The sequence below is a fragment of the Anopheles funestus genome, chromosome X (genome assembly GCF_943734845.2).
Source record: "Anopheles funestus chromosome X, idAnoFuneDA-416_04, whole genome shotgun sequence".
In the NCBI taxonomy this organism is placed as follows: Eukaryota; Metazoa; Arthropoda; class Insecta; order Diptera; family Culicidae; genus Anopheles; species Anopheles funestus.
The window spans coordinates 15283156-15309106 of NC_064597.1; the positions used below are offsets into that span (position 1 = coordinate 15283156).

Consider the following 25951-nt stretch of genomic DNA (forward strand, 5'->3'; position numbering starts at 1 on the left):
AAATGCAACGACTTTTAAACATATGAACTAGTTTAAAAAAACATTTTTCATACTGTTGTCCTGGTTTTGTAGGGGGATAACTACACTGTACGTGCTTTATTATTATTATTTATAACAGCACGTTAATACATGTTATTTTTCTTCTCGTTCTCACACGGTAATAGAGTTCCGGATGGTGTTGCTTCGAACATGGAATGCAGTGTTGCTTTTGCCTGTATACGATATTCTGCTCAGCACACTTCCAAAACAACGTCCATTCATAAATGTGATTTTTTTTCTTTTCTTCTGTTTGTTTTTCTGTACACTTTAATTCGCTACACGACGGATACACACACGAACACTCGCAAGCGGAGGGGGGTAGCGTTAATTTAGCTAACAAATTAAAACATTCTTATACAAATTAAATATTGCCACAAATAACAGAAAACAATACGCACTTTTCTTGTTTGTTTTTGGGAGAAAATGCCGTAGAGGGAGGATGTGGGGGGCGCGGAGATAAACAGGAAAGGCAAAATGGTAGAAATATAATAGGACAATAGGGAAAGAAGGAATCAAAGGAAGACAAACACTGACTAACAATTCAGGCACACAACAATTCAGCATTGCAAAAGATACGTGATACTTGAACACGTTTAAATCCTACGGGATGCCGTGTTTTGGGGAGCAACACGAGACCCATGATGGATTTAGGGCGCAGTTCAGGTTACGGTGGTGCAAAACCGTGGTTGGGGGTTTTGCCATTTAACGAACGATGTTGATCGATGGGAGTTTGATTGTGATGACGGTTACCACTGAAGGAGGTTGTGCATTCCGTGCAGATTGTGTTCCATATGCTTTCCTTTATATCTCACTTTCAGCAATTGTGCTTGCGTCCTTGTTGAACCGAGCAAGTTAGGATGTGCCAGGTTTAGAAGATGGGAATGTAGTTATCGATCTTGGCTCGGTGCTTCTGGGCGACACACTCCGCAATCCACACGATGTTACGGCACTCCTGCTCCTTCAGCTTCAGGTAGGAGTAGAACACACCGAAATGGAACTGCTGCATAAAGCCGTACATGTTCAGCTTCACCTCATGCTCGTAGAACTTGTCCTCGAGCGTCTTGTCGCCCGGATTGTTGCCCGAACCGTCGAACAGGGCCGCATACTCGGCGTAGTATTCGGCGACTGCCTTCACCTGTTCGTAATCGTCCGCCCGTGCCAGTGCGGCCAAACCGTCCGGGTTCATGCGACCGCAGCGCGGATACAGCTTCGCACGATCGTCCTTGGACAGCTCCGTACCGAACGAGTTGATCGTGATGATGATGGCTCGCCTATCGGCTTCGAACTGTGGAAATGGGAACGCAAAAGGGAATATCAGTGGAAGAAGCTTATTGACGAAATTTCGAAACGAGCTGATACTTTACCGCCAAAATTTCGCACATAACGTCGGCGGTGGTGCCACCGATGTTCTTGCAGAAGTCGTAAAACGCCTCCAGGTACGCCTTGTACAGCGTGTTACGGATGATCTCGATGTTCATCTCGTCCAGATCCTGCTCGGAGATGCAGTCGACGAAGAACGGTGCCAGGGGCGTATCGACCAGCACCGCGTTGTACAGCTCGGCCGGTGTTGCCGCGACGTGGATCGCTTCCATCTGTTCGAAGCTACCGAGCGGGTGACACTTCGGGATCAGCTCCGAGATGGGGCGCTGATGAAGCGTGCCCGTGATCAGCAGGATGATGTTATCGATCATGTAGCTGTACGTGATGTAGTCGAGAAAGGTGGACAGCGGTTCCACAGCATGGTTACGCATATGCTGAAATTCAATCACCAGCTTTTCCCGCAGCTTATCGTCGATCACGGATACGGCCAGCGGGGATGGTTCGTTGGCCAGGAATTGACCATAGTCCGTGCCCTGAAGATGCAGCTTCAGATCTGGTGGTTGGAGGGGAACATCACAGAAATTAAACATTTTGGTATGAGCATTTTGAAAAATGTGCCTAAAATGGGCTTTCCATATTCCACGGTAGTACAACCATCACAATTTTTTGGGTTTTTCATTCCCAATTCATTCATTCATTCATGTTATTGGGTTTTTCATTTCCAATAACATTCCTCCCACCCCGTCCTATCATCGTCATCATGGGTGGATGTGTTGAGCAGGTCATATGACCTGCCTGCCGTACGCACCAACACATGTCACGAGATTTGCCTTCCATCGTAGCGTATAGCAAAATGTACCTCCACTGATCACGAGGTCTGTTCTTCACATTAAGCTTGCATTCGAAAAATGTCCACCAGAAGCAAGGCCATGGAAACGAGGATATTCGATGTGGTTTTGGCCTGTGACTCACCTTCGAGCGTTTCGCACTGCACCAGGTTGAGATAGTCGGCCTGCTTGAGGATGCCGCACTTGAATCCACGGCAAAGGCCCTCCAGATAGCCACCGTCAATGTTGAACATATAGCCAGGCATGTTTGCTTTGTTTTTATGATGTTTTATAAGTGAAACCTTTTATTATTCCTTTTGATCGGTGCTGGGGCGATGCGATGGGACCTAATGCTTATCCCGTTTGCAATACTTCTTGATTGGGGATGCCTTTTCTTTCAACAAACAGTGCGCATAAGCACATACGCACGCAGAACCACACAAGCACTCACACACGCAAGCGAAACAAGAGAGAAACAGGGCCTGGTTCGACCTACTCGACCCGATAGCAAACGACGACGAACGACTTCACTGCAAGCGAAAAGTGACCAGAGTCTTCACTTAAAACTTCAAAACTGTTGCCTGTGTGAAATATGTTTTTTCTCTCTTCTTGGCGTAATCTTGACCAGTGAGGTAAAACGCATCATATGACTACAATTTTTGTAAGCAGACGTATGAAAGGGACAAGGGTGGGGAGAACGATGGATTGTGGTGTGCGTGTTTACAGCAATGCATCGACAAGTTGCGTCTTCCGCAAGTCAAGTAGTTTAAAGCTATCAAACTTTTCAGCACCAATGGTTTAAACGCGATGCAGCAGTCAGCTGACATGGACCTTTAAATTTGATTTGACCGTTTATGGCGCAATTGAAAAAATATATTCCCTAGCCCCTAGGACCAATACACACGATGCTAAGAATGTAAAATGTTTAAATGAGATAATAAATGCGGAAGAAGAATGTTACAATTCGAAGATATCAAAGTTTAAATAAGTATGGATTCAATATTTGGGGCGACCCAGTGATCTATGTGATGAACGGCACAGGTTTCACATGACAGGACCGGGTATCAAATCCCAACCGGAGCGTCGCCCCGTAGCAATGGACTGACTATCTGGCTAAATAAGCTAATAATGATCTTAAAGGTCCGTTAAGCCAAGAAGAGAGAGAGACCTGACGAATATTTAAATATTCGGCCTCTGCGTTCCGAATTTATGATCGTGCAAGGTACAGACTATACCTTGGAAAACTCCAGTCTCGTCATCCAAAGTGCTTCTGGTCGTATGTGAACAAGCGTTGTAATTCCTTCTCCTCTCCCACCTTTGTATCGCTGGGTTCGGGTACAGCAAACAATGCGGCTTCTCGGGTAGTTTTTCTGTTCCGTCGGGTAGTTCCGACCTTATGTCTGGGTGTGAATCGCCCATTCGCAACCATTGGGGTTCCGAACTCGCCAGTCCAGAGGCTGTGGATGCAGCGCTATCCAAGCTCAAGCCTTTCTCTCCCGGTCCAGAAGGTATCCCTGCGTGTATACCAAAAGGTGTTTATTCCAATACTTGCTAAGTTATTCCGAATGTCTATGTGTTCGTCTATCTTTCCTGAAAAGATAGTGGAACGTGCCTGGCTTGTACCTATCCTAGGACCTATTGAGCACCTTCTCCACTCTTTCCTTTTGAAGTCCTCCAGGCCGTTTATTATCCTTGCACAGCATGGATTCTTTCCCAACCGATCTACCACTAATAACCTTATGTACTTTACTGCCTTTATCTCCTCCAACCTAGAACCGGCTCATCAAGTCGATGCCGTATATACGGACTTTAAATCGGCCTTTGGTCGCGTCCCTCATTCCTTACTTCTTGTCTCGACAAGTGTTGAGTTATTTCATCTACCCGTTCTCAAACTACATTCAGTCACCCTTATGTTCTTGACGATCAGAATGTCAACCAAGTCACGCATGTGAAAGTCTTGGAAATCTGGTTTTCTTTAATCTCTAAATTGATTCTGTGGTTGGGAGAGCCTTGAAGACTGCTCGCCGTACAGTACAGTGGAACGCTAGGTGTCAATTAACGTAGTGTCATCCATTCATCCATATAGATTTCAAAACATAATTTCCTTTAGAATCTCTATTTTGGAAAGGAAGTAAAACAAATCGTATTGATTAAGGCCGAGTACGCTATCTTAAAATAAATTATCATTAGTTAAAAGCAATATGGCAACCGAGCATGGGCCGGGCGATAAGACAAAGTACAAGGAGGAAATGCCTTGTGAAAACTGTACACAGTTCAACCATTTGAGGCTGACAATGCGGCTAAATGCCGTAATAATTAAATATAAAAAGAAATAAATAAAAACAATATCACCTGGAAGTTCTACATGAATAAAAAAAAAGTAGATTGAACATAGTACAAAAATAAATCCAACACCGTATCCAATAGTTCGGAGTAAATTAAGCTGTTTTGTTCAATGTTATTTTCGTCTTTTAAGGTAGTGTTTACTTTATTTTACCATTATACCATTGCGGTTTTTGTGGTTGATTTCACCATTTGGTTTTGTTTTAGGCAACATAAAAACGTGCAAAGATTTTCTCGTTTCGTTTCTGGGGGAGTTTTTCCGATTCTTTGCTTTCATTTTCCTTTTCTTTCTTTGAATCTAACACTAGCTGTGTGCGTGTGTGTGTGTTTGGGTTGATTTTTTTTCATTAAGCGACGCAACATAAACTCCATTCTTGCAATTCGTGCATTTATACTCGTTCAGCAAGATGATCATTTTGCTTGCTTTAAAACAACACATTCTCACCATACCGAAACCACAATTCCTTAGCAGTGAGTTTTGTGTACGGGTAGTTTACCGAAGGGTTCAATGAAACAAGTAAAGCAAGTGATATAAACATCTTTTTCACTGATTTTTACCCAATGCGGAATTAGATTTTTTTTAAACAAAAGTTGCTAAATTTATATCCTGTTCCTTCTACATCTCTAGTAACCTATCCTGTCCTGTAAAGTGGTGTAAGCGATTGGAGGAGCCATTAAGAGAGAGCAAGATATAACTGTGCTGTTATTGGGCCAATACTACTACGGTGGCTTGGAATAGAAAAAATACTTTAAGCATAGCTACAATGGTATTTATACAGTAGCTCGGTGTTGCTGTTGAATTGGTTCTGACTATTTATTACTTATGCTTCCTTTTCTACGTGCACTAGGAGATGTAGGGTTGCAGTTACACTATTGAGATGGTTTGATTTGTGTTGTACAACACTCAAGGTAAAGAAGACATATTCATTTGCCAAACAAACAATTAAAAACCGAAAGGAACAAAGTGAAAATCACAGCTATTCCTTTTCAATTGTAAGTTTTCTTGTTCTGGGCAACTTCCGTTGATGATTTGCAACCCACCCCAACTAGGCGTATTTTGTGTGTTTGGTTTTAATTACGAGATTTTTAATCTATGCCGTGTTCTTTTCTGTCGGCCACATTTGAAAATGCATCCGCACACTAATTGATTTACACACCCATCTAGTAATACTTGAACCACAGAAAGAAAAGACCCACGTTTTCTCAATAACGTTTTAAGGTTTTGTTTTCCCCTCCTTTCAGATAATTGATTGGCAAAAATGGTGTAATGTTTTTGTTTTTTTTTGTGCTACTGCAGCGCTTATGTGTGTGTGTGATGAGCGGATGAGAGTGGACACCCCCTCTCCGTCTCCCATCTTGGTTAACTTTCATATCAAAATATTTGTTTTAATATCTCTTATCGCTTTTGTCTCGTTGTTGCTAAACTCTGTCTCGGTTAGTTTTATTGATGAAAATGAAAAATATGATGGATGTTATTTTGTTTTTGCCTTTCATTTCGTGTCCGTCATTTAGGACGTAGCGCGTACCGAAAACGGCCGTTTGCTTCCCTTTTTCTTATCAAACATAAGTGTATACACCCCCCGCTTTTTCAATCGGTTATTCCATGTGTCACAGTGCGCCAACGCCGGAATGTTCATATACTTTATATAGTATAAGTTATTAAGTTATAGGAGCTTCCATTGTCTACTCGCAGTAATTGCATACATTCGTATGCACGCAAAGAATTCAATGGAAAACATCCAGCGGGAAAATACTCTTATGCTTGCAGTTTTTGTTTTGTTCTTCCTATACCTGTTCTAATGTGTTCTTATGAATGATAGTGGATGATTTGAGGGATTTCGTCGTTTTTATTTTATCATGATGGGTGTATCTCACTTTATCTACCCACTAAAGAGCATGTACGCGCTTGCATCTTCCGCTTTCTTTTTCTTGCTATACGTAATAGATTCACAGAGACGGTAAAGAAAATATATATAACATTAATTTTAGAGACGAACCGTAGCATCATATGTTAGCATGTCATTCAATTAAGTCGTGTGTTGTGTTGTGTGTGCGTTAATTTTTCCTTTTGTGTTTGTGTGTGTTATGCTTTAATAATTGTACACCACGTTTTGTTTCATTCCTTCTACACAGTACGTTTCCTCATTATGAAATTGGTTTATCGACAGGGTTAACCCGTCAGACAGCGAGAAACAGACGCAAGCACATTGATTTCGCTTTTCACTTTCTCTGAATTCAGAAGCGTTTACATACGTTGACTGGGAATGCAAGGATGTAGAGGATCATAAAAAAGCATTTACCAGAAGCGGAAAGGAATAGTCCAGATGGTGGAAAGGAAGGGAAGGAGGGGAAGGAAATTGGAATAAGTTAGACTATATTCATCGACACTATATATATATATATATGTAGAACCTAATAAGCTGCTTTTTTTTGTTTGCCCTTTCCTCGAGCACCATATTCCACTCGACGTGTTCTTCTCACCTTCTTCCACTCACTCACTCTCGCGCACTCGTTCGTTCCTTTTCTACACGCATACATACCATTCCGGTTTTTGGGTATTTTTTTTTTTGGTTTTAGGTTTTCGTCTGATTTGCATTTACAATAATATATTAAAAAGCACTTGCGCGGTTTAATCTAAACATATCATTTTATCCCATTCTGAACCCCCTTACCCCCGCGTTCCTTCACCTTCTTCTCTTAGATGCTAATGCTGCTCCTTTCTAACCATTTCTAACCCTGCTGAAACTAGCTAATTTTTTTCCATATTTGTTTGCCTTGTGTTTCATTTTCCAATGTTCGTACACGCGTGTGCGTGCATTCCTACAGTAGTAAAGTTTACTTTACTCCCCAAACAGAAAGCATAAAACATTGGGGACTCGGTATACAGCGACCATTTTTGCAGGTCTTTGGTTGCGTACCATTACCGAGAGGACGATTTGCAATTAAGCATAATGCGCAACTCAACTGCATATAACCTGATGTGTTTGTGTGTGGGAGTGTGGTTTCACTTCTCCACTGCTAAACTCCTGAAATGGCCCCAAATGTATCCCCGAATACCATCACAAATAATCCATCATGGCTGGCTCTTATCACTACCTTCGACTACGATATCTCTTTCCCCTTAACGCCTTTTCGCCTCAGTCGTTTAGCGTTTAACTCTCTCGTCCTCTAGAAAGCCTTATAGTATAAATACTACTTTTCGTTTTAATTTTCCTTCCTGTTTTCACTATCATCCCTTTTTTTTTTGTTTTTCATACGCTCATTCGCATTCTGGTTGAGGATGAGCTGTGTTTTCCCCTTAAATTTACTGTGCCTGTTTTTTCAGATAAGTTCGTAACGGAAATACTATAGCGACAAGCAACTAAAAGCCAAGAGCGTGTGATTACAGCGAAAGCGCGTGCGTACAAATCTTAAGGATTCGCAACCAAACCAAGCTCACAGTATTTGCAACAATTTCACCATTTTTTTTTCTTCATCTTTTACTCTCCCTCTTCCACTAATCTCGTGAACACCATTTGCTACAAAATAATTAAAATGCTTAATGCTTCGCCGAGACTTAACAGTAAATGTGTGTTGTTTGTTTTTTCTTCCTTCTTTCTATCTCTGCGCTTAACTTAGTTGAAAGGAAAACAATTATCCAACAAAAAAGCACTAACCCTTGCACAGGTGCAATAAATAGCAATAACTTCACTCCCTAAATAGTAATTACACGTCTATCGTCGCAACAGTGTGTGTCCTCTAGCATTTTGCACGTACACATACATCCACCCACATCCCGAAAGTGGAGAAAATAGGGGTGCGCTTTCGGTGTGGTGCATAGAATCGATTGGCTAACAGAAAGCAAACACGGAATGGTTCTTGCTCTACTACGTAATAAGTTTAACTGCGCGCACACACACATCAACGCCCTATATAAAATGATCGTTCTCCATCTTTGCGGGATTGTGTTTTGTTTCCGGAGCTAATAACCTTACTTTGTTTTCTCAGCGGAAACCCATTAATTCGTTTGCGAGTAGCATTTAAGACAAAAAGAAAAGCTCGAGCGATTGCATGTAGCGGGGGGCTGGTGGATTTTTTCTTCTTTTTGGAACAGTGAAACGGTAGACTTCTACGCGCTTTCTGTAAAGTGTCAATGTAGAATCACGCCTCATTTTCCCCCCTATTTTCCGATGGCGTAACATCGTCCTGCGCTTCATCGGTTTTCACTAATTTTTGGTGTCCGCGATACGTGCGCGCGCACAACTTCTGCAGCATTTAGTTTAAATATTTTGACTAAGACCCTGTGTGTTTGTATAACGTATCAGTGTGTCTCTAGTTTGTGCGTTTTTTCGGCTTTTTTTTGTTTTGTTTTGCTGCCCTGCAGGATATGCAACCACAGCATTAATGTATAAGCATAATGTACGCATAATTATGCTACGATTATAGCTTTGCTGCTACTAACGATGTTGACACTGTGTGGAGGGCTTCTTTGCTGCTCAAAACACGAAACGATCGCAGTTTATTTCGGGATGGACGAAAATGAAATCTAAAATGAAATTAGAAGCTATTAGAAAATTATGAGAAAATGAAATTAGAAGCTAACGAAAAGAAATAATAACATTACCTTAAAAGGATCAACTAAATAGAAAACCTAAAATGCAAATAAAACAAACAACCAATTGTGGGAAGAAAAGATAATTGAAAATTTGATACGGTTCCTAGTAATGCTTATTTTTTTATTATTATAAATTATATTAAAAATAAAGAATTCCGTTCTGTTTTTCTTCTCGCCATAAAAAAGGAAGAACAATAGTTGTATTTTCAATCATTCCTACAATTTAAACAGAGGATTTCAATGCTGCGTTACGCACGTTCGTTCGCATTCTCTCTCTCTCTCGCTCACTTTATTTCTCTCTCTTATTTCATCTGTTTTGTGGGTTCTGATTTTAGCTTCAATGTAATGGATTTAACAGATCTTAATGTTTCGTTCTCTTCCGTAAAAAAAAAATAAATCTGTAAAACACAAACGCCTATGCGAATTGTGCCTTCAAGGCAATCTCCTTATCATATGTCTGTGAAAGTTGATACATAATAGGCTATAAATTTTGTTGTTGTATTGAACGGGGAGAAAACGAAGAATTCGCCTAATAATTGATTGAGACTTTGAGACTTTCACAAGTGTCCACCAGTCGCAACGCGGAATTACACATTACACAATATATAGTACACATAAAGATAACAACAACATTGTTAGCTGCAGCGTGTGAAGGTTAGAAAAATCGTATGAATGTGTATGTGTTCGTTGCTGCCCATGGTGACAAAGCTGCGTAGTTGGATCCTTTTTCCTGACCATACATACAGGACTTGTCGAGTGAACAAGGGCACGGAAATAAATCTAATTCATGGGGTTTTACTCTTTAAAACAAGGCAATGGTGAAACATTAAAAAAACACACACACTTGTAGCTAATCATTATAGAGATTACATACGAATGGACGCAAAAAAGATTCGATTTACCTAATGCCGTTCTCGTCTGGCATTTGCGAATGAGATTGTGCGACACATTGTGTAAGTTGTCGATGTGGCTAAAGAGCAAACAGGTGTCTATAGAGATTCGTTTTCTTTGTTACCGCACGTACACGTACGCTGAAGAGAATGTATGATTCCGTAAGCAATATCTAAAAGGCTAGCGTTAAACTGACCCGAAAATGTGGGCAGTATTAACTTTTCTTAACAACGTTACATTTGTCCGAGAGTGTTTTTCCCTATCGCTTCATGGATGATTCAAGATTTAACAGAAAAAATTGTAAACCAAAAGAGAATTCAGGTCAATATTTTAGCTAAAAGTGAGAGCAAACGTTGTAAAACGGTTTTCTTAAAAACAAATTCAAAAACAAAACAAAAACGATTAAACGTGTCCGTTAGCTTGCCCGCGATCGTTTCCTTGTGTCGAAACGTTAACCTCTCTCCACACAACACGCGTAGAGATCCGTAACTTCGTGTGTATGTTTTATGTGTAGGCGATATTCATACTTCTTTTTTAGCTTTCCACCCCCGACAGTTTTGCGGTCCTGCAAGACAACAATCTGATTTGCTTTTTCCGTTTCGCTTCTACTCAGTCGGGGGGTTCAGGAAAAAAAAACATAGCAATCTAATGTCTAGGAGGCAGCTCTTTCAGAGATTCTATCTCAGCCCTCAACTTCGTTTTCGTCATCATCAGATACTAAGATGGCGCTGGTTTGTAAGATGGGGAGTTTTCGGCAGTGTGTCGTCTCGCAATATTACTCTCCCGTTCCCGCCAGGGCTTGGTACGTTCTGCTAAGCTAGGCGACGAGAGTAAAATGCTCTTCCATTAGTGCATTTGCTGCATTTCCTGAAGGATGTGATACGTTGTACATGCTGCCGTTTAAAACGCAATTCGCATCGCGGTGAGGGTGTGTGTGTGGGTATGTGGTGTGGCTGGCGATGGTGTGGCCGTGATGTTTTCCAACTTGCATCTTAGACGTACGTTGCCATACCAGCATTAGCGCCCTGTAGCGATGGATTCTGCGGCGTGGACTGTGCACTAACTGGCGGCTTGCCCGGTACGTACTGTCCAATAAAAGAGCCATCTTCCGTAAACTGACCACCTGTGATTAGGGAACCGGGCCGCACAATCAGCGTTTACACAGCAGTGAAAGAAAACAAATATGCCATAAGGAAGAGAAATCGTAAAAGTAAAACGCATTAGTAAATACAGTCAGTTAAATGTGGTCGCGCTGTAGAATCAACTGTTCGGGCACTAGGTAAGATATTGGCCGCAAAGCGAACGTGAGCATAACGTGTACTAACTCAAATTCCACTATGCAGCCCTGTGTGTGTACTAGCGCGCGCGAAAGCAACGAAACAACAACTTAAAAGTAAGCGAAACGTAAATACCTACATAATTCGTGCGTAATGCAACGGAAGTGTGAAGAGCGCCGCAGGAATACAATCAACCGAAAATGGGAATGGTAAAACGAAACAGAAAATAGGGCTTCTCATGTTTGTACGGCCAATCGTCGCACCGTGGGGGGGCCCGGGGGAAGGTTCCATGTGCCGTGTGTCTCATATGCGATGAGAAGCCGATCGCTGCTACACATGTTTGACGGATGGAGAGGTGAAACCGGACAGCACATTCGCAGGTCCCTTAACTTGTACGCTTTGCAACACGATTTTGTTAACCTACATAGGCTAATAGGCTAAAGAAAACAAATGATGTAAGCTCCTAACCACGGTTCTGCATCTCGAGGATCGAAACGATGAACCGAAATGTTCGAGGGCACGAAGGACAATTCAAATTTCGTTGCTCTTGTATACGTGCTATGCCTCATCTATCGTACCGTAAGATTGAAGGTCGGTTTTTTTAAATACAAGTTCAACTCTACCTTTATATATGTTCATTCCTTACTCGAGTGTTTACAAGTAACGTCCTAAGAAAATAAATTGTGATGGTTTCACTTTTGATATAGCTCACTTTACGCTGCATCCGACCGCCTTAACTAACTTGCTAGACGTTTTTATCGTAATGTTCTACTCTAGTAATAACATTACCCTTCCCAACGAGGGGGATCTGTATCGCACAGCTTAAGAAGAAGTGGATCTTCTTCCCTGGTGGCGAAGGGTTAGTTCCCGGACTAACACCATGCGCATGTACTACTGGACACATTTTCGTTTGTTCCTTTGATACTACTAACTCTTATTGCAAAACATTGCTGTTCCTTTCTGTACGTCGCGTTCGTGGGAGGTGGAACGGTTTTCTGTAACAATATATCCCTCACACTAGCCCGAAAGAAACAACCCGACCAGGATAGTAGGATGTGTGTTGAGGTTGAGGTTGAGTACAATTTTGTTATTTAACTTCCGTAAACAGATATTAACCATTGCTAGCTGAGAGTTTCGCACAATCGGTTTTGCTCTAACCATGGTGATGCTACTAAAATGGCTGCTGGAAACATTTTTGCGTCGAAACGTCCTCGTGTCCTCCTCACCACCACTATTGTTGTACTACAACAACAGCTGAACGGCGGTGAAGCGCCTCCGCACACACACATCTTTTCTCCCTTTTTGCTCTTTCGTATTACACATGCTATTTGCTAAGCTAAACTTAATTCTGTTTCCTTGCGGTATATAGCGCACTTATACGTCGATGCCTAAAAACTAAACTAATGTTGCGAACGCCTGCGAATTGCTATCCGCATTTTTGCCACCCTTTCGGCCGTACTGCCCAATGAACGAACCGTCTTCATTCATACCTTCTGCAGAAGAAGAAACACCACGACGCGGGTGCACATTTATATATGAGCCCGAGATGACGACAGAAAGAAAAAAGAGGAAGAAAAAGAAATAAAATGTAAACAAAAACAAAAAGTGAGATAGTACAAAATATAAAAATCAAAGCACATAATCATCATTCCATCTGTGTACAGTCGGACACGAAAGATTTACATGTGAGAATATTCTGTACTCGCTATTGATCGTATATGTATATAAAAGTATGTGCGAAAAGTAAGCTCATTTTGCAGCTTAGGAAACAAATCAGAAAAAAGCACACTAACGAAAGAAAAACAAGAAAAAAGGGCATTTACAAACGCACATATAAGAAAACAGTACATTGGATTGTTGTGCAAGTGAAAAAGATAACACAAAACAAGAAGCATAAGTTAAGGGATAAAAGGTGTAGTGAGTATGAACATAAACTTTATGAGAATAAAGAGCGAATAAAAGAGAAAAAAAACAAAACAAAACTCACAGCAAAAACAACAACATAAAAACAAAACTGTCAAAATCATTTGTTAACAAATTCAAATATGTTTTCAGTATTAAAGAAGAAAAAAAACATAAAACAGATCGAAATGTGCATTTTGCTTGCAGAAAGAAAGCAAACTCGAGGTACGAAATGTCATATAAGGTGATAGCCAGATACTGGCAATTAAGCCAAAAAAAAATAAGTTACGCCTTTGGCAGCTTCTGGTGTGACGAGCGCAAGGTGGATGGAAGCCAAAAAACAAAAAGGAAAGGATTAGGTTTGGGAAATTTAAATTTCTAAGCACAAAACAAAAACCAGGTAATGAAATCTGACACCTCGCCCACCCAAACAAATCACCACATGCGCGTAATAATGTAAGACTTTAGGGAAGAACTGCAAGCCCGCGAAGAAGGTAAATAAAAAATAATGAAAAACTAAAACAAAGATGAAAAACTGAAATTGATTAACAATTAACGATAGCTTACTAGAAAAGAAAAAATAATAACAAAAGAAAAAAGAAAAGAGAGAAAGAGAGAGAGTAGTGACACTATAATATTGTGAATGATAGAAAACATGGGATGCAAAGATGAAAATGAAAACAAAACAAATCTGCTCCACAGCTACTACTATTCGCGTACCAACGCGCGTTCTATAATAGTGTATAAGGAGAGTTGACTGATAAATGATAGAATGTTTTGTTACTAACCCAAGGTACTAATAACTGATGGCATGGCGCAATTAGATGTACAGAGGATGACACGAGAATAAATGATAGTTATGAAGAAAGAGAAAGAGAAAAAACATGGGATGAGTTTGGTGATGATGAGATGATGGACCTTAATGGTTGTGTGTGTGTATGTGTTTCTTTTGAGGGGGAAAACACCCCGCAATATATGGACGGAAAGAGGATGGCTTTAGGGGGGAGGAGGAGGAAGGGGCAGAAATGATACTGGGGTGGACGAAGAAAACAAAAAAAATTAAAAGAAAAACCAAACACAAATGAAATGTTCAAGATGAGTGAGACAGAGTGTATGAATGTGCGAAAGAGAGTGAAAGAGATAGTATTATAGAGCGGGTGGTGGTAGCATAACAACACAACATTACCTGTATCACCTTCACCGTATTCCGCCATGGAATCTGTATCACTTTCCGGTCCTACTTTTTGCGAGTTCAGCGATTGTCGGCCCTGGCTTTTATTGTCCAAACTGTAATCACGTAAAACACTACACTCCATTTGGTATCAAAGCAGTGGACGGCTACCGTCCGTGGCTATTGTTTTTAGTATGTATGTATGTATTGCAGCAAATTACCATCCGCCGCCTTTCCACAGGGCTGGACAGAACAGTAAATCCTTTCCCGGATATAGGAAAGGCGAGAGGTTTTGTTTTTGGTTAGGGGGTAGGAGAGAGGGAGGGGGGGGGGCGTTGCTTTCTATCCTCTTTACCTCATCATAATGTTTTGCGGGATTGATACGGGGGGAGTGGGGCGACAGGTAAACAAAGATTTACTCCGACAAGGATTAATTGCTTTCGTTGATTAGTTTCTTTGGACGCATCGCGAATTGCTCGTTAATATCGGTATAATTATTATATTTTATGCTTAGCATACGAGTTTTCTATTGAAATTTGAATGATTGTGTACATCCCCGGAAATATTACTATTTTTAATCAAAAGCAATTCTAAGTTGTGCTGTTTTACAAAGCTCCGTAATCAATAAAGATCTACAAAGATCACATCAAGAAGTTTTGTCCAAAAAAACTAATCACAGTGCAGGAGGATTTTTTTCTGTGTGTGTATGTGGTCCCACAGGAGTAAAACTGAAATTGGGATTAATCTGGGAATGTGTGTATGTGTTATGGAGTGTTAACGAAGTTAACAAATCAAAATTATGTTGTGTTTTCCAAGCTGATATATACATCGCACAGAAGTTTATGGCGTGTGAGCATCATTATATACAAATGGGATTTACCGCGTATCTTCAATCTCCTGCAATATTTGCATCGAATAACCGAAAAGGCCATCAACTAATAAATATGTGATTTACTTTTACTTTTACAAACGGAACCAGTGGTGAACGTAATTTGCAACGATACTTCCCATAACGGAATTTTCAGTAATGCATTGTTATAGCAAATAAACTCAATTACACCCAGACTTACGTCATATTTACCTTAATTTAAAGAAATATAAGTAACCCGATGGTGTTAAAGATAAATAAGTATTAACTTTCTTAGATACAGTTGAAATACGGCGTATTACACCTAACAAGGTATATGGGAAAACATGACAATGGTTTATGGTAAGTTGGTGCAGGATGCGATGGAGGAAGTATTTGAGCAGGTAAAGATAGACGAAAACATTAGTAGCATTTACGATGGTACAGGTGTATTGCTTCCCAACGACGTGAGTCATTTTATGAGTTGGTTTTGTGTCGTCTAGTCGCAGAATAGTATGCAAAACAGCAGAAATCACACTTCCACAGGCAAGAGTTATTTGCGAACCAAACAGATTATTGCATACCTTCGGGCGTTAAGACACCACCTCAACGATAAAATGTCGGCGAAGATAACAATACACCTTTTGTTGGAAAAAAATTTACTGCATGACCGCTACATGGATAGAGTTGTATGAGAGTTAGGCAGGCGTAGATAGAATGGAAAGAACCAACATTACAGAATACAGTTAAAAACAATAGCATGGGGCGGATTGGAAGTACAGTATGTTATATAGTAGATAGCTTAAACGCTAAAATATTAGCTACACTATGAAGAAAGGAGTTATGAGATTTGTTTTATTAGTAGAAATGGATATGAGGGCAGTGATGTGTATGAAGAGAGAGAGCTGAAAATGATTCATTAGCAGTTTTTTTTAAAAGATGTCGATAAATAGAAGTCACACTCTGTTAATGTTGGGCTCAGTTCTTTTGGCTTGAAATTCATGGTTCGAATAAAAAAAAATTGTTTAATTTTCACATAGACCAATACACACCTGACCTGACACATGAAATAGTTACATCTCCCAGAATATGTTACGTTTCTTTTCGATAGTGTTTTTATAAGTAAGTTAAGAGATTTTAAGCAAATTTTATACATTATGTGCGATGAAACGTTCCCTCCAGGCAAATGGTAGTCTTCAATGCTGGGAACCGATTCTATACTATGCAAACCAGAAAACACCGTCATATCATTTACCTTTCATAACCAGGAACCATAAGCACCATTCCCCGACACAAGTCGGGAATGCTATTTAGAGAACTTAACTATACACAGAGCAGCTTCAGTACACAGTAAAAGCTCCACACACGGCACAGCAGAGTATTATTACTGAAGGTTACTTTCAAGATGGTTGATGATGAAGGGAGATGATGATCAAGGGAACGAGGAGCGATAATATTCATAACATATGATGATGATAAAGGTGAGGAGGTTCGAAAGGTTAAGGAAGAACTACCACAAAAATTATCTAAAATATGAGTAGCGCTTTTTGTGAAGGTTGAGATTCGGTACTATCTACAGAATGAAAGTTCAAACGCACACGAACACACAAACGTGCGTGCGAACGCTGCAGCGGAAAAGATTAAGAAAGTGGTCCGTGTACATTCGCAACATGGAATGGGGGACGGGGAACCAGTACAGGGACAAAAGAAATGATGTACAGGAAACACACCACAGAGAACGTTGTGATGTTGATTGTGCGTCGAAGAAGAAAACCAAAAGCAGCGTTAGCAAATTGCCAGAAAAGATATACAACAGTCTCACTCACGCAAACACGGTTATCAATGCACGCGCTGCAAAAAAAGAAACCACGGCGCAACTCAGGATAGGTAATAGAGTTTGCAACCCACGCAATGTGTGGATCTGCATGTGAAGAGCGCATCTCATGTGTTACAGGATAGAGGTTTTTTGGTAAAGAAGAAGTGCCAAAGTGATTGCCCAGGAGCTGTTTTGCTGCTGCTGCAACGAAGCTGCAGTGCTTGTAAAAGGGCGTCAGTTTTGTACAAGGGATTAGAAGGAAACACAGTAGGCGTGTTGCTTTGGAAAAAAAACAAGAGAAACAGGCTAGAGCAGCGGATAGATCGGTTAATGGAGGCGCATGGTACCCCACCATGTGCATCCAACCGAGCAGAATTAGGGAAAGGTAAAAGAGAGAGAGAGAGAAAGAGCAAGAATATTGGGAAACGGAGTGCGCCTCTGCGGGTGTAGAGTAGCAAACACTACCTACGGAGCAGTCGGTCGACTGGTACAGAGGCTGTACTAAAGACGCGCACCCAAAACACGACACACTTACGGTTGCGAGTACTCCGGGAAGCCGCCCTCCTCGGTGTAATCGTTGCGGCCATTTGCCAGTTCACGATCATGCACATCATACTTTCCGCCCCGGTTACGCTTCACGATGCAGATGATGATCAGCACCAGTATAAGGAACGCAATCGCAAGCATCATGCCGATAAACCAACCGGCGGTCGCAATATTATCGCCCGGCACCTTCACGGAGCTCTCTAAAAAAAGGTAATTATAAAAACAAAACCAGTGAGTAAAATTTTCACCAAACCATTAAAAAGGGTAGATGTGTGCATATATTTTCAATACGTACGGATGCCGTAAGTGTCAACTTCCTGCGTGCCTGATTCTGTCTGATATTCGCCATCAACCGAAACGACTCGGAACTCGTAAAGATGGTCCGGATTGATACCGTGCACGACGAGATAGTTTTCGTACAGCTCTGGATCAGTCGTTTGCCAGCTCGATTCGTCCTTTACGCGATACTTCACGTAGAAGTGCGATCCGGCCTTACCACCGAGGGCCGGCTGCCACACCACCTTAATGTTAGCCAGTCCATTGTCCGTGGGTAGATTTTCCCAGTAAAAGTTGGGCACATCCGGTGGCATTCCCAGCCCAGACGATGTTGCCCGTTCGATGTAAAAGCTTTAATGAACGAAATTTAAAAAAAAAATGTGATCAAAAGAAATAAACTTCCAACAAGCACAACACTTTCACTTACTCGTCACCTTCGCCAGCCTTGGTTGTAGCGACTACGTGTATGCGGTACTTGGCAGCCGGCTTCAGACGGGCGAGTTTCGCTTCCAGCACCGCCGGATCGGAGATGTGCGGTTCGCGCTCCATGCGCGGTCCAACCGTCGTGCCCTTGATCTCCTCGTAGTAGATCCGGTACCCGGTAAGCTTACCGTTAGCTTGGAGCGGTTTTCTCCAGCGTAGCAGAAAAGCGGACGAACCGAGCGGGTATGCTTCGAGCGCTTCGATCGTGTTCGGTACACCTTCGGGTGTATCGAACGACAGTACCGTGCTCGCCGGTCCATTGTACCGACCGTTGTACGCGAGTACACGCACGTAGTTGGTTGCATCCGGGATAAAGTTCGTCACGAGTGCCTGCTTCGAGTCGGACGTGACCAATATTTCGCGCAGGTTCTCCTCACCGTCCGCTTCGGTCCAAGTTTGAATCTTGTAGCCCTTGAAGTGACCACGCAGCGATTCCGGATCGACCGGGTTCCAGCTAAGGATGGCCGTTTTTGGACCGGTCACCTGTATCAGCGTAAAGTTAGTCGGTGCATCCAGCGGCGTATCTTCGCCCGTGTACGCTTCCACCTCCCACGGGCCGGAATTGGCTTCGCCCCGCTCGTTCAGTGCGATCACCATGACGCGGTAGCGCGTAAACGTGGGCAGTCCCTCGACCGTATAGCTGGACTGACGCCAATCACGCACATCCGCCGAATTCCAGGTAGCGCTCGGTATGTCTCGTTTCCAATAAACCCGATATTGTAACCCGGGTGCGTTATGATCCACCTGTGCCAATGGGCGCCACTTGATGACCAGGTTGTTCGGTGTTGTACCTTCGCCTTCGAGATTGTCCGGGTTTTTGTACGGTACGCTCGTTTCCGTGCTGCATACCTCACTGTGACCGGACGGCAACGAACGGCCAATCTTGTTGACCGCAATCACGCGGTAGGTGTAGTTGTTCCAGGGTGTCGTGTTTACCGTCCAGATGAAATCCGTACCGGGCACATCGTCCGTCAGTACGTCGTACGTGTCCGGCGTAAAGGACGTGTTGTATTCAATAATGTAGTTCAGGATGGGCGACCGGTTATCACCGTTCGATGCCCACTCGATCCTTGCCACCTTGCCCATGCAGGTGACACTCTTCAATGTCGGCGGATTCGGTCGATCCATTACCGTGAGCGTCGCGTTTGCCATCACCTCATCCAGATCGGTACGTGCCAAACAGGTGTAGGTGCCCGTATCCAGCTCGATCGTTTTCGAGATCATCAACGAGTTGTCTGACGTGCGGATAAACCGGGGCTGATTTTCAAAATCAATTATCTCCCCTTTCGTGAGCCACTCGATCGTCAGTTCGAGCGATGAGTCGGCGATGGCGTTACAGCGGAATGTGACGGTTGTGCCCGCCACCACTTCGTAGTCCAGCGGCGGATCATTGATCACGGTGCGTTCCTTCACGCTTAGCTCACCAGAGGCAGTCTTGCTGCCGAGGTTGTTGTACGCGTAACACTTGTACTCGCCCGCATCGTCAAACTTCACATCCCGAATGAACAGATCACCGGTCGGCATCGTCTGGTAGCGCCCACCAGTCAGTTCACGATCGTTTCGCAACCACTTGACCTCCGGTTTTGGTGCACCGAACACACGGCACGTCATCGTCACGTTGCGCTGATCGACGGTATATTCGCGCTTCGGTGGATCCGTAATTTCGGGCGCGAGTGCCAAAACGTTCAGATACACATCCTTGTACACGTAGCCGAGCGAGTTGGTTGCGTTACAGCCGTAGTTACCAGTGTCGCTCTTCTTCAGCTTGCTGATGTAGATGCTGTTCGCGCGTATGATACGGCGCACGTTCGCGTAGCTCTGATCAATCTGCTTACCGTTGTGGATCCACATAATGTTGGGCTTCGGATTACCAGCTGCCTCGCACTTGAATTCGGCCCATTCACCTTCGGCGGCGTTCACAATTTCTGGCTCGACCGTAAAGTACGGTATCGCGTTCACCGCGAGATTGATCGAGTACGAATCCGCATTGCCGACACCGTTCGACACCTCGCACGTGTACGTACCCGCATCCTCCGACGAGACGCGCCGTATCTTGAGCGATTTGCCGTAATTATCCTGCTGGATCTTATCGTTCCAGATGATAGCCCGCCCATTCTTGGTCCATACCGTTTCCGGGAGTGGCGTACCGCCATAGATACAGAACAGTTCGATCTGTTTGCCCTTCAGTGCGACCTCATTCTTGCGCGACACGTACTGACGCATCGGTTGGTGACGGTTCTGCGTTGCCGAAATACCGGTCTGTCGTACCTGGAGCAGCACCCGGTTACCGATTTTGTACTCGCTACGGAACACGGACGCAGCGGCACACGCGTAGAAGAAATCGCTCGACTCATCTTCGCGCGTTACGTTCGAAAACCACAGGTTACCTTCCGGGTCCAGTGTCATGCGGGAATTGTTAATGCTTCGGATACCGCCGTCCATGTTCTGGATCATCCAGTACACGTTTGGCTTCGGCCAACCGTCCGGTGGTTGACATACAAGCTTGAACGGTTTGCCCTCGTCCGCCTGTACCGTTTGGGGCGCACCGTCCTTGAACGAGTTCAGCTCTGCCTTGCGTACAAACACCGAGTTCGACGTTGCGGTACCGTGTTCGTTTTCGGCGAAACATTGATACTGTCCAAGATCCTCATCGCGCGGTGACGTAATTACCAGTGTACCACGCCCTGGTTGTTGCGACATCCGGTCGTCGTACGTTTGCCATTCGAACTTTTTGCCGTTCTTGATCCAGCGATACCTTGATGGGAGAGAAAGTAACAGAGGTTAGAAAAATAAACATAATCAAAATGCAAACGGGCTTAAGTAGGATTAATTCAAAATGGTTTCCACTTTTGGAAAGGATTGATAAGTCCAACATTGAATCAACTGCAACATCTTAACCCGCTAACTATTCAGATCGCTGATATTGATCTTTGAAGCATTTCTTTCCGTTTCAAAATAATCTCCAATCAGACAACAATACGTGAATCTCCAACATGTCTAAAGTTCGTCGGTGAAGATCATATAAAACGATCATGTTTTGAGTGCCGCGCGTGCCGAGACAAACCTCCCAGCCTTTTCCACTGTGGCGGATGCCGGTATTATTAAATTAGATCTGCTTCGGCCTAAACTACACAATGTCCAACGCGAGTAAAAAGGCGGAATGCGAGACCGTGGAAGAACACGCGTCAACCCGAAAGTTCAAGTTCCGAGCTATCTTTGGAACCTGCGACTAAATTGAACTCAATTGTTGTCGCAAACGTGTATGCAGAAGAGACACATATTACTACATCTGTAGCCGCAGCAGAAGTACCAGCTTCTTGCACGCGTCTCGAGTGGAATTTTGCATTATTTACCGGTACGTTTGGAGAATAATTGTAATAGATTAAGATATACCGTGTGTGAATGATATTCTGACATATTCCTGTAAATCATTTGGATTAGGGTTTCACGTTGTCGGTTCACAACTGACTGACGAAGAAGTAGAAAGCTTCTGAGAATGAATGGATATAACCATATTGAACAGTTAAATGTCTCCGTCTAGTGTACACAAAAAACGTGATATGTCCGTTAATCTGCAAGGTCAGTCCTGCTTCTTCCCGAACGAAAAACCAGTTTCTCTGGACGCAGTAAGCACCGGCAGATGACGTGTATACTGACATGCACTTTGACAACCGGTAATGAGAACAGAATTCCAACGGTGGACCGGGTGTTTGATGAGCCGCGACCAGGTGATGAAAGCGTTACCGATACGCCCAAGCGTTCACCAGAACTTTGTGACCTGGTAAGGTTTGTGCGGTGTGTAAAACCGGACAGGTCGGGATGACATAGTCGAACACGACCTTGCAAACATGACGAGACGAGCAGCGTGCGTTTTGTCCGCTGGCTGCGTGTTTGCATAGCGTCATCGACAAAAAATATATTTACATATTAGTATTGAGGCAATACACACACACACATGGTGGCATAAAGATCGCTGTATTTATATCTCCACAAATACAGCATACTGAGGAAGTACAGTGGTCGGCATAGCCAAAAATGACATCATCGCTCGAATAGTGAGACAGAATAAACGTGATGCATGTATGTATCCATCTTCGAGCAAAGAGCGAAAGGAGAGGGAATGTTGAAGATGACGAAATCTAGTCGGTGACAGGTGGTCAAATGCAACAACGAGAATCGTTAGCCACTACCAGTAGTGTCACACAAAACAAATACACAGAGACGCAACATCGTTTTAGTGGCATTGGGAAGGGAAGTTTTGAATTGCTGTCACTGACATAGATTGCCGTTTACAAAACCGTTTAACCGACGAAGAGAAGGGTTCTGACGCTATTGCTTCTCCTTCCCCATGTGGTTGATCCTACTCCTATTTGCATCATCCAAATGCGTCTTCTCTTTAGCTCCATCACCATCATCGCCCATCTCGCTTACAATGGGTGAGGTTTATGTATTCTGCGAAGGAACGGTTGAGAGTGGCGTGCAAGGATTGAGACACATCAAACCCAATAACGAAAGTGTTGTTCCGGTGACGAATAAACAAGCATTGTGAGAATAACAAATCTCGTGTCCATCCAGAGGAAACATTGGAGAGTTTAGTTTGGAGATGTTTGGAAATGATCGAAATTAGAAATGATAGTTGTGCCTATCGTTCTTTCCTTCTCTGTGATCGAGAATTTGACGAACGAGGAAAAAATGTAATGATGTCATACCACTATTCCAAGAACTTTACTGATGGCATGTATACATAGTAGGACCAAGCGTAGTAAAGAGATGACTTGCCTTAGATCTGGGATTGAAGGCAACCTTACACGCTTGGGACCATATTGGACCGATGCAACTCTACGCTCTAACATATTCATCACATCCTCTCCTCACCATCGCGCATGAAGCTACTGTTTAAGATATTCAAATTATATACAATTACGTAATCTGTCGCCATCATCCACCAGGGAGCTAGAAAAGCTCGCGATTTGTACTATTTACCCCAGTTGACCGAGAGGGAACAGAAACCTCGCTTCTGCAAGAATGTTTGCTTATTGGAATAGGAAACACAGACACACGCACGCGTCAATAAAACTGTGTATTGTTTAATATGGCGAAACATCCGGAGGGTAGAATACTAAGCAGAGCTAAGAAACCGTACCATGTATCTAATAGACATCCCAACTCCAACGGCAATATTTGTGTTTCCTCAAAAGCACTCTTCACCAACATTTTGATATGGCTCGGACAGATCTAAAGTGATATCTATATTTTGGTTACTTTCTCTAGTCTGAGGAAATGAAACATCTCGACCATATTCTTTGTACAAAACTTCTTCAGCCATTTTTACATTTGCAAAAGCGACACACACACACACACTTGACGGGATTCTTCCAGTGTAGCCCCAAAGCAATATGTCGCCGGTTCAAGCCGAAGTAGAATGTGTATTCTAAGCCAGCACACTGGAGACTCCATCAGTAAGAATATAAATTAAGTCTCACATAAGGCGACTAATACGAAGGCGATTTAACGCGCCAGTGAGTGCTTCTTCTCGTCGAAATCAATACACCAACACATCGGTGGCTTTACTGGTCCGCACCCGAAGCCTGACTAATGACCCTGGCTCGAGACATATGCCCTCTCCCTTCCCGTTCGCATTTCCCTCTTTTACCTTTCGCTAATCGGGCATCTGGACACCAGAAATTTATGCGCAACCGTCCATACGGCATTCATTTATGACCCGAATTTTTATTTTTAACGCGAATGGGGCACCGCGAAAGCAAACCCCGATGAGCGGTGACCGAGGTTCCGGTTGTACGTTAAGCTGACCCTTTATATTTCTCTATTCTTTCTTTCCCACCGCTTTCGCTTGTAAAACCCCGTACGAGGTAAATGAATTAACTCTGAAGAGCTACCCGAAAGGGAGTCACACTCACTGGGGGCTAATGGTCAACATAAACGCTTCTCAAAGGAGGCTATGGTTCTATGCGCTTTGTGCTTGACTGTCGATTTGCACACGAGAAAACTAACCAAAAAAGTGGCAACACCGTCCTGAGACTTCCCACACCTCCATCCAAAAGTGTGCCCTTCATGCGACATTGGACTATCTGCACTCAGTGACATTTTGGCACCGAAAGAGTAGCGCGCGTTTGTGTGTGTGTGTTGTTACGAAAACGAAAACATCTATTAAAAACTCATCAAACAATCATCGAACATATGGAACCGTCTGGACGAATCGATTTGTCAGGATAACCGTTCGAGCAGAGAGGTAAGACACAACGATGACTATTTCCGACAGTCTCCCGACAGCCCACATGTCTGTCTCACGTACAGAGAGCAGGATATTTGCTACCATGGATATACGTTGATAGACATTAAACTTCAGCACCAAAGGGCCAGCAGTATCTGCTTGTATGTTTCATACTTATCGTATTAATTTTAAGCTTAAACAACTCTACTGTAATTGATGCATGACTCACATAGATCTATCTATATATAGTAAGAACTCCAAGAAAAATTAAAACAATTCTTTGTAACTCTAGTGTAGATAGTTTCTAGTCTTTCTCGATTATAAAATTGAACGGTTTTTGGATTCAGGAGCAACAGGATCATATGGTCAACCAGGAAAGGTTTTTCTTTTTCGACGGTGGCCTATGTCTCCTCGCACCGGCCGGCACTGCGCTTCACTGGAGCGGAAAGTATTGTTCCAAAGATAGGGATACATAAAGACACGTATGTTATGTTATCCTGACACAGCTCCTGCCAGGACGTTACGGTGTCATGGGAAAAAATGTGTGTTGAAGCTTGTACAATACTGGCGTCATGTCAGCTATCCAAAATAAATACAAATGTTATTTCCCAACGTTTTTTTGGGAGTTCTAATTTGAAAAAAAAACATTTTCTTTGAAGATGGCCTCTTTCCAGATGACAAGATCTCAACATTTTCTGAACACCTCGAAGAATTGCTTAATTTCCTAAAGGAATAAAAACTTCTTAATCGAAATATAGAAACGATTTCCCGAGTTCTTGAAGAATTCTAGCACATTTAAGTAGAGAGTCATTCAACACAAAACCTTAGCTCTACTATAAGGAGATACTGCACCTAATTGTCTGTTTAAAGTTTTGCAACGCGTAACAAAGCTACAGAGTTGATTCTAATGCGAAAATGAAACCATTTCCTTCCGTATTGCGCTTCCACAACTCTATACACCCTTTTTACAGCGCTAATCCTACCAACCCTCCTTCGCTCCGATGAATGTTCTTTTAGGTTGCGTTTTGGGTTACACTCCCTATCTTTCCGTTTCTTGCAACACTCCAAGCTCCAGTGCATGGAGTTGCACCACACACACACACGTTTGCATTGCAGTGCTCACCTTTTACGCGATGCATACACATATCTCCCTGGCGGTTTTTGGATGCACAAAAGAGAAAAGGGTCACTACTTACATGTATGCCCACCATGTAAACGGAGACATTTGCCAGTAACCCGAGTTGGAACGGGCAAGTTAAACGGCACATTGACACACCGGACAACAGAGGTCACAAGCCATTCTATCGTCCATTTACTGCTCCTGCTGCTGTTTGACGTTTTTGGGCTCTCCACCTTATAGCGGAAAATCGTAACGAGACATTCTATT

At 42.9% G+C, this 25951-nt stretch overlaps 2 protein-coding genes across 13 annotated transcripts in view; both read right to left on the bottom strand.

Moving 5' to 3' along the window:
* Positions 1-71: 71 nt before the first annotated feature.
* LOC125767057 (V-type proton ATPase subunit d) lies at positions 72-2881 on the bottom strand. Its single transcript, XM_049433307.1, has 3 exons — positions 2332-2881; positions 1404-1912; positions 72-1324 (listed from the first exon to the last, which is right to left on the bottom strand). The coding sequence occupies exons 1-3, from the start codon at positions 2450-2452 to the stop codon at positions 908-910; spliced, it is 1047 nt and encodes a 348-aa protein (XP_049289264.1). The 5' UTR covers positions 2453-2881; the 3' UTR covers positions 72-907.
* Positions 2882-7696: 4815 nt separating this feature from the next.
* Positions 7697-25951, bottom strand: part of LOC125767080 (neuroglian) — a 40876-nt gene continuing 22621 nt past the window's right edge. For 4 of the 12 annotated variants that reach the window (XM_049433345.1, XM_049433336.1, XM_049433354.1 and 1 more), the window contains exons 5-9: positions 18277-21087; positions 17869-18200; positions 17563-17773; positions 14380-14498; positions 7697-11137 (exon numbers count right to left, since the gene is read on the bottom strand). In XM_049433345.1, the coding sequence (XP_049289302.1) occupies positions 11007-11137; positions 14380-14498; positions 17563-17773; positions 17869-18200; positions 18277-21087 (3604 nt within the window). In that variant the 3' untranslated portion in view covers positions 7697-11006. Of the gene's footprint in view, positions 11138-11426; positions 12785-14379; positions 14499-17562; positions 17774-17868; positions 18201-18276; positions 21088-25951 lie in introns of all 12 variants that reach the window. The other 8 variants (XR_007418728.1, XR_007418729.1, XR_007418743.1 and 5 more) reach the window with 8 other exon arrangements.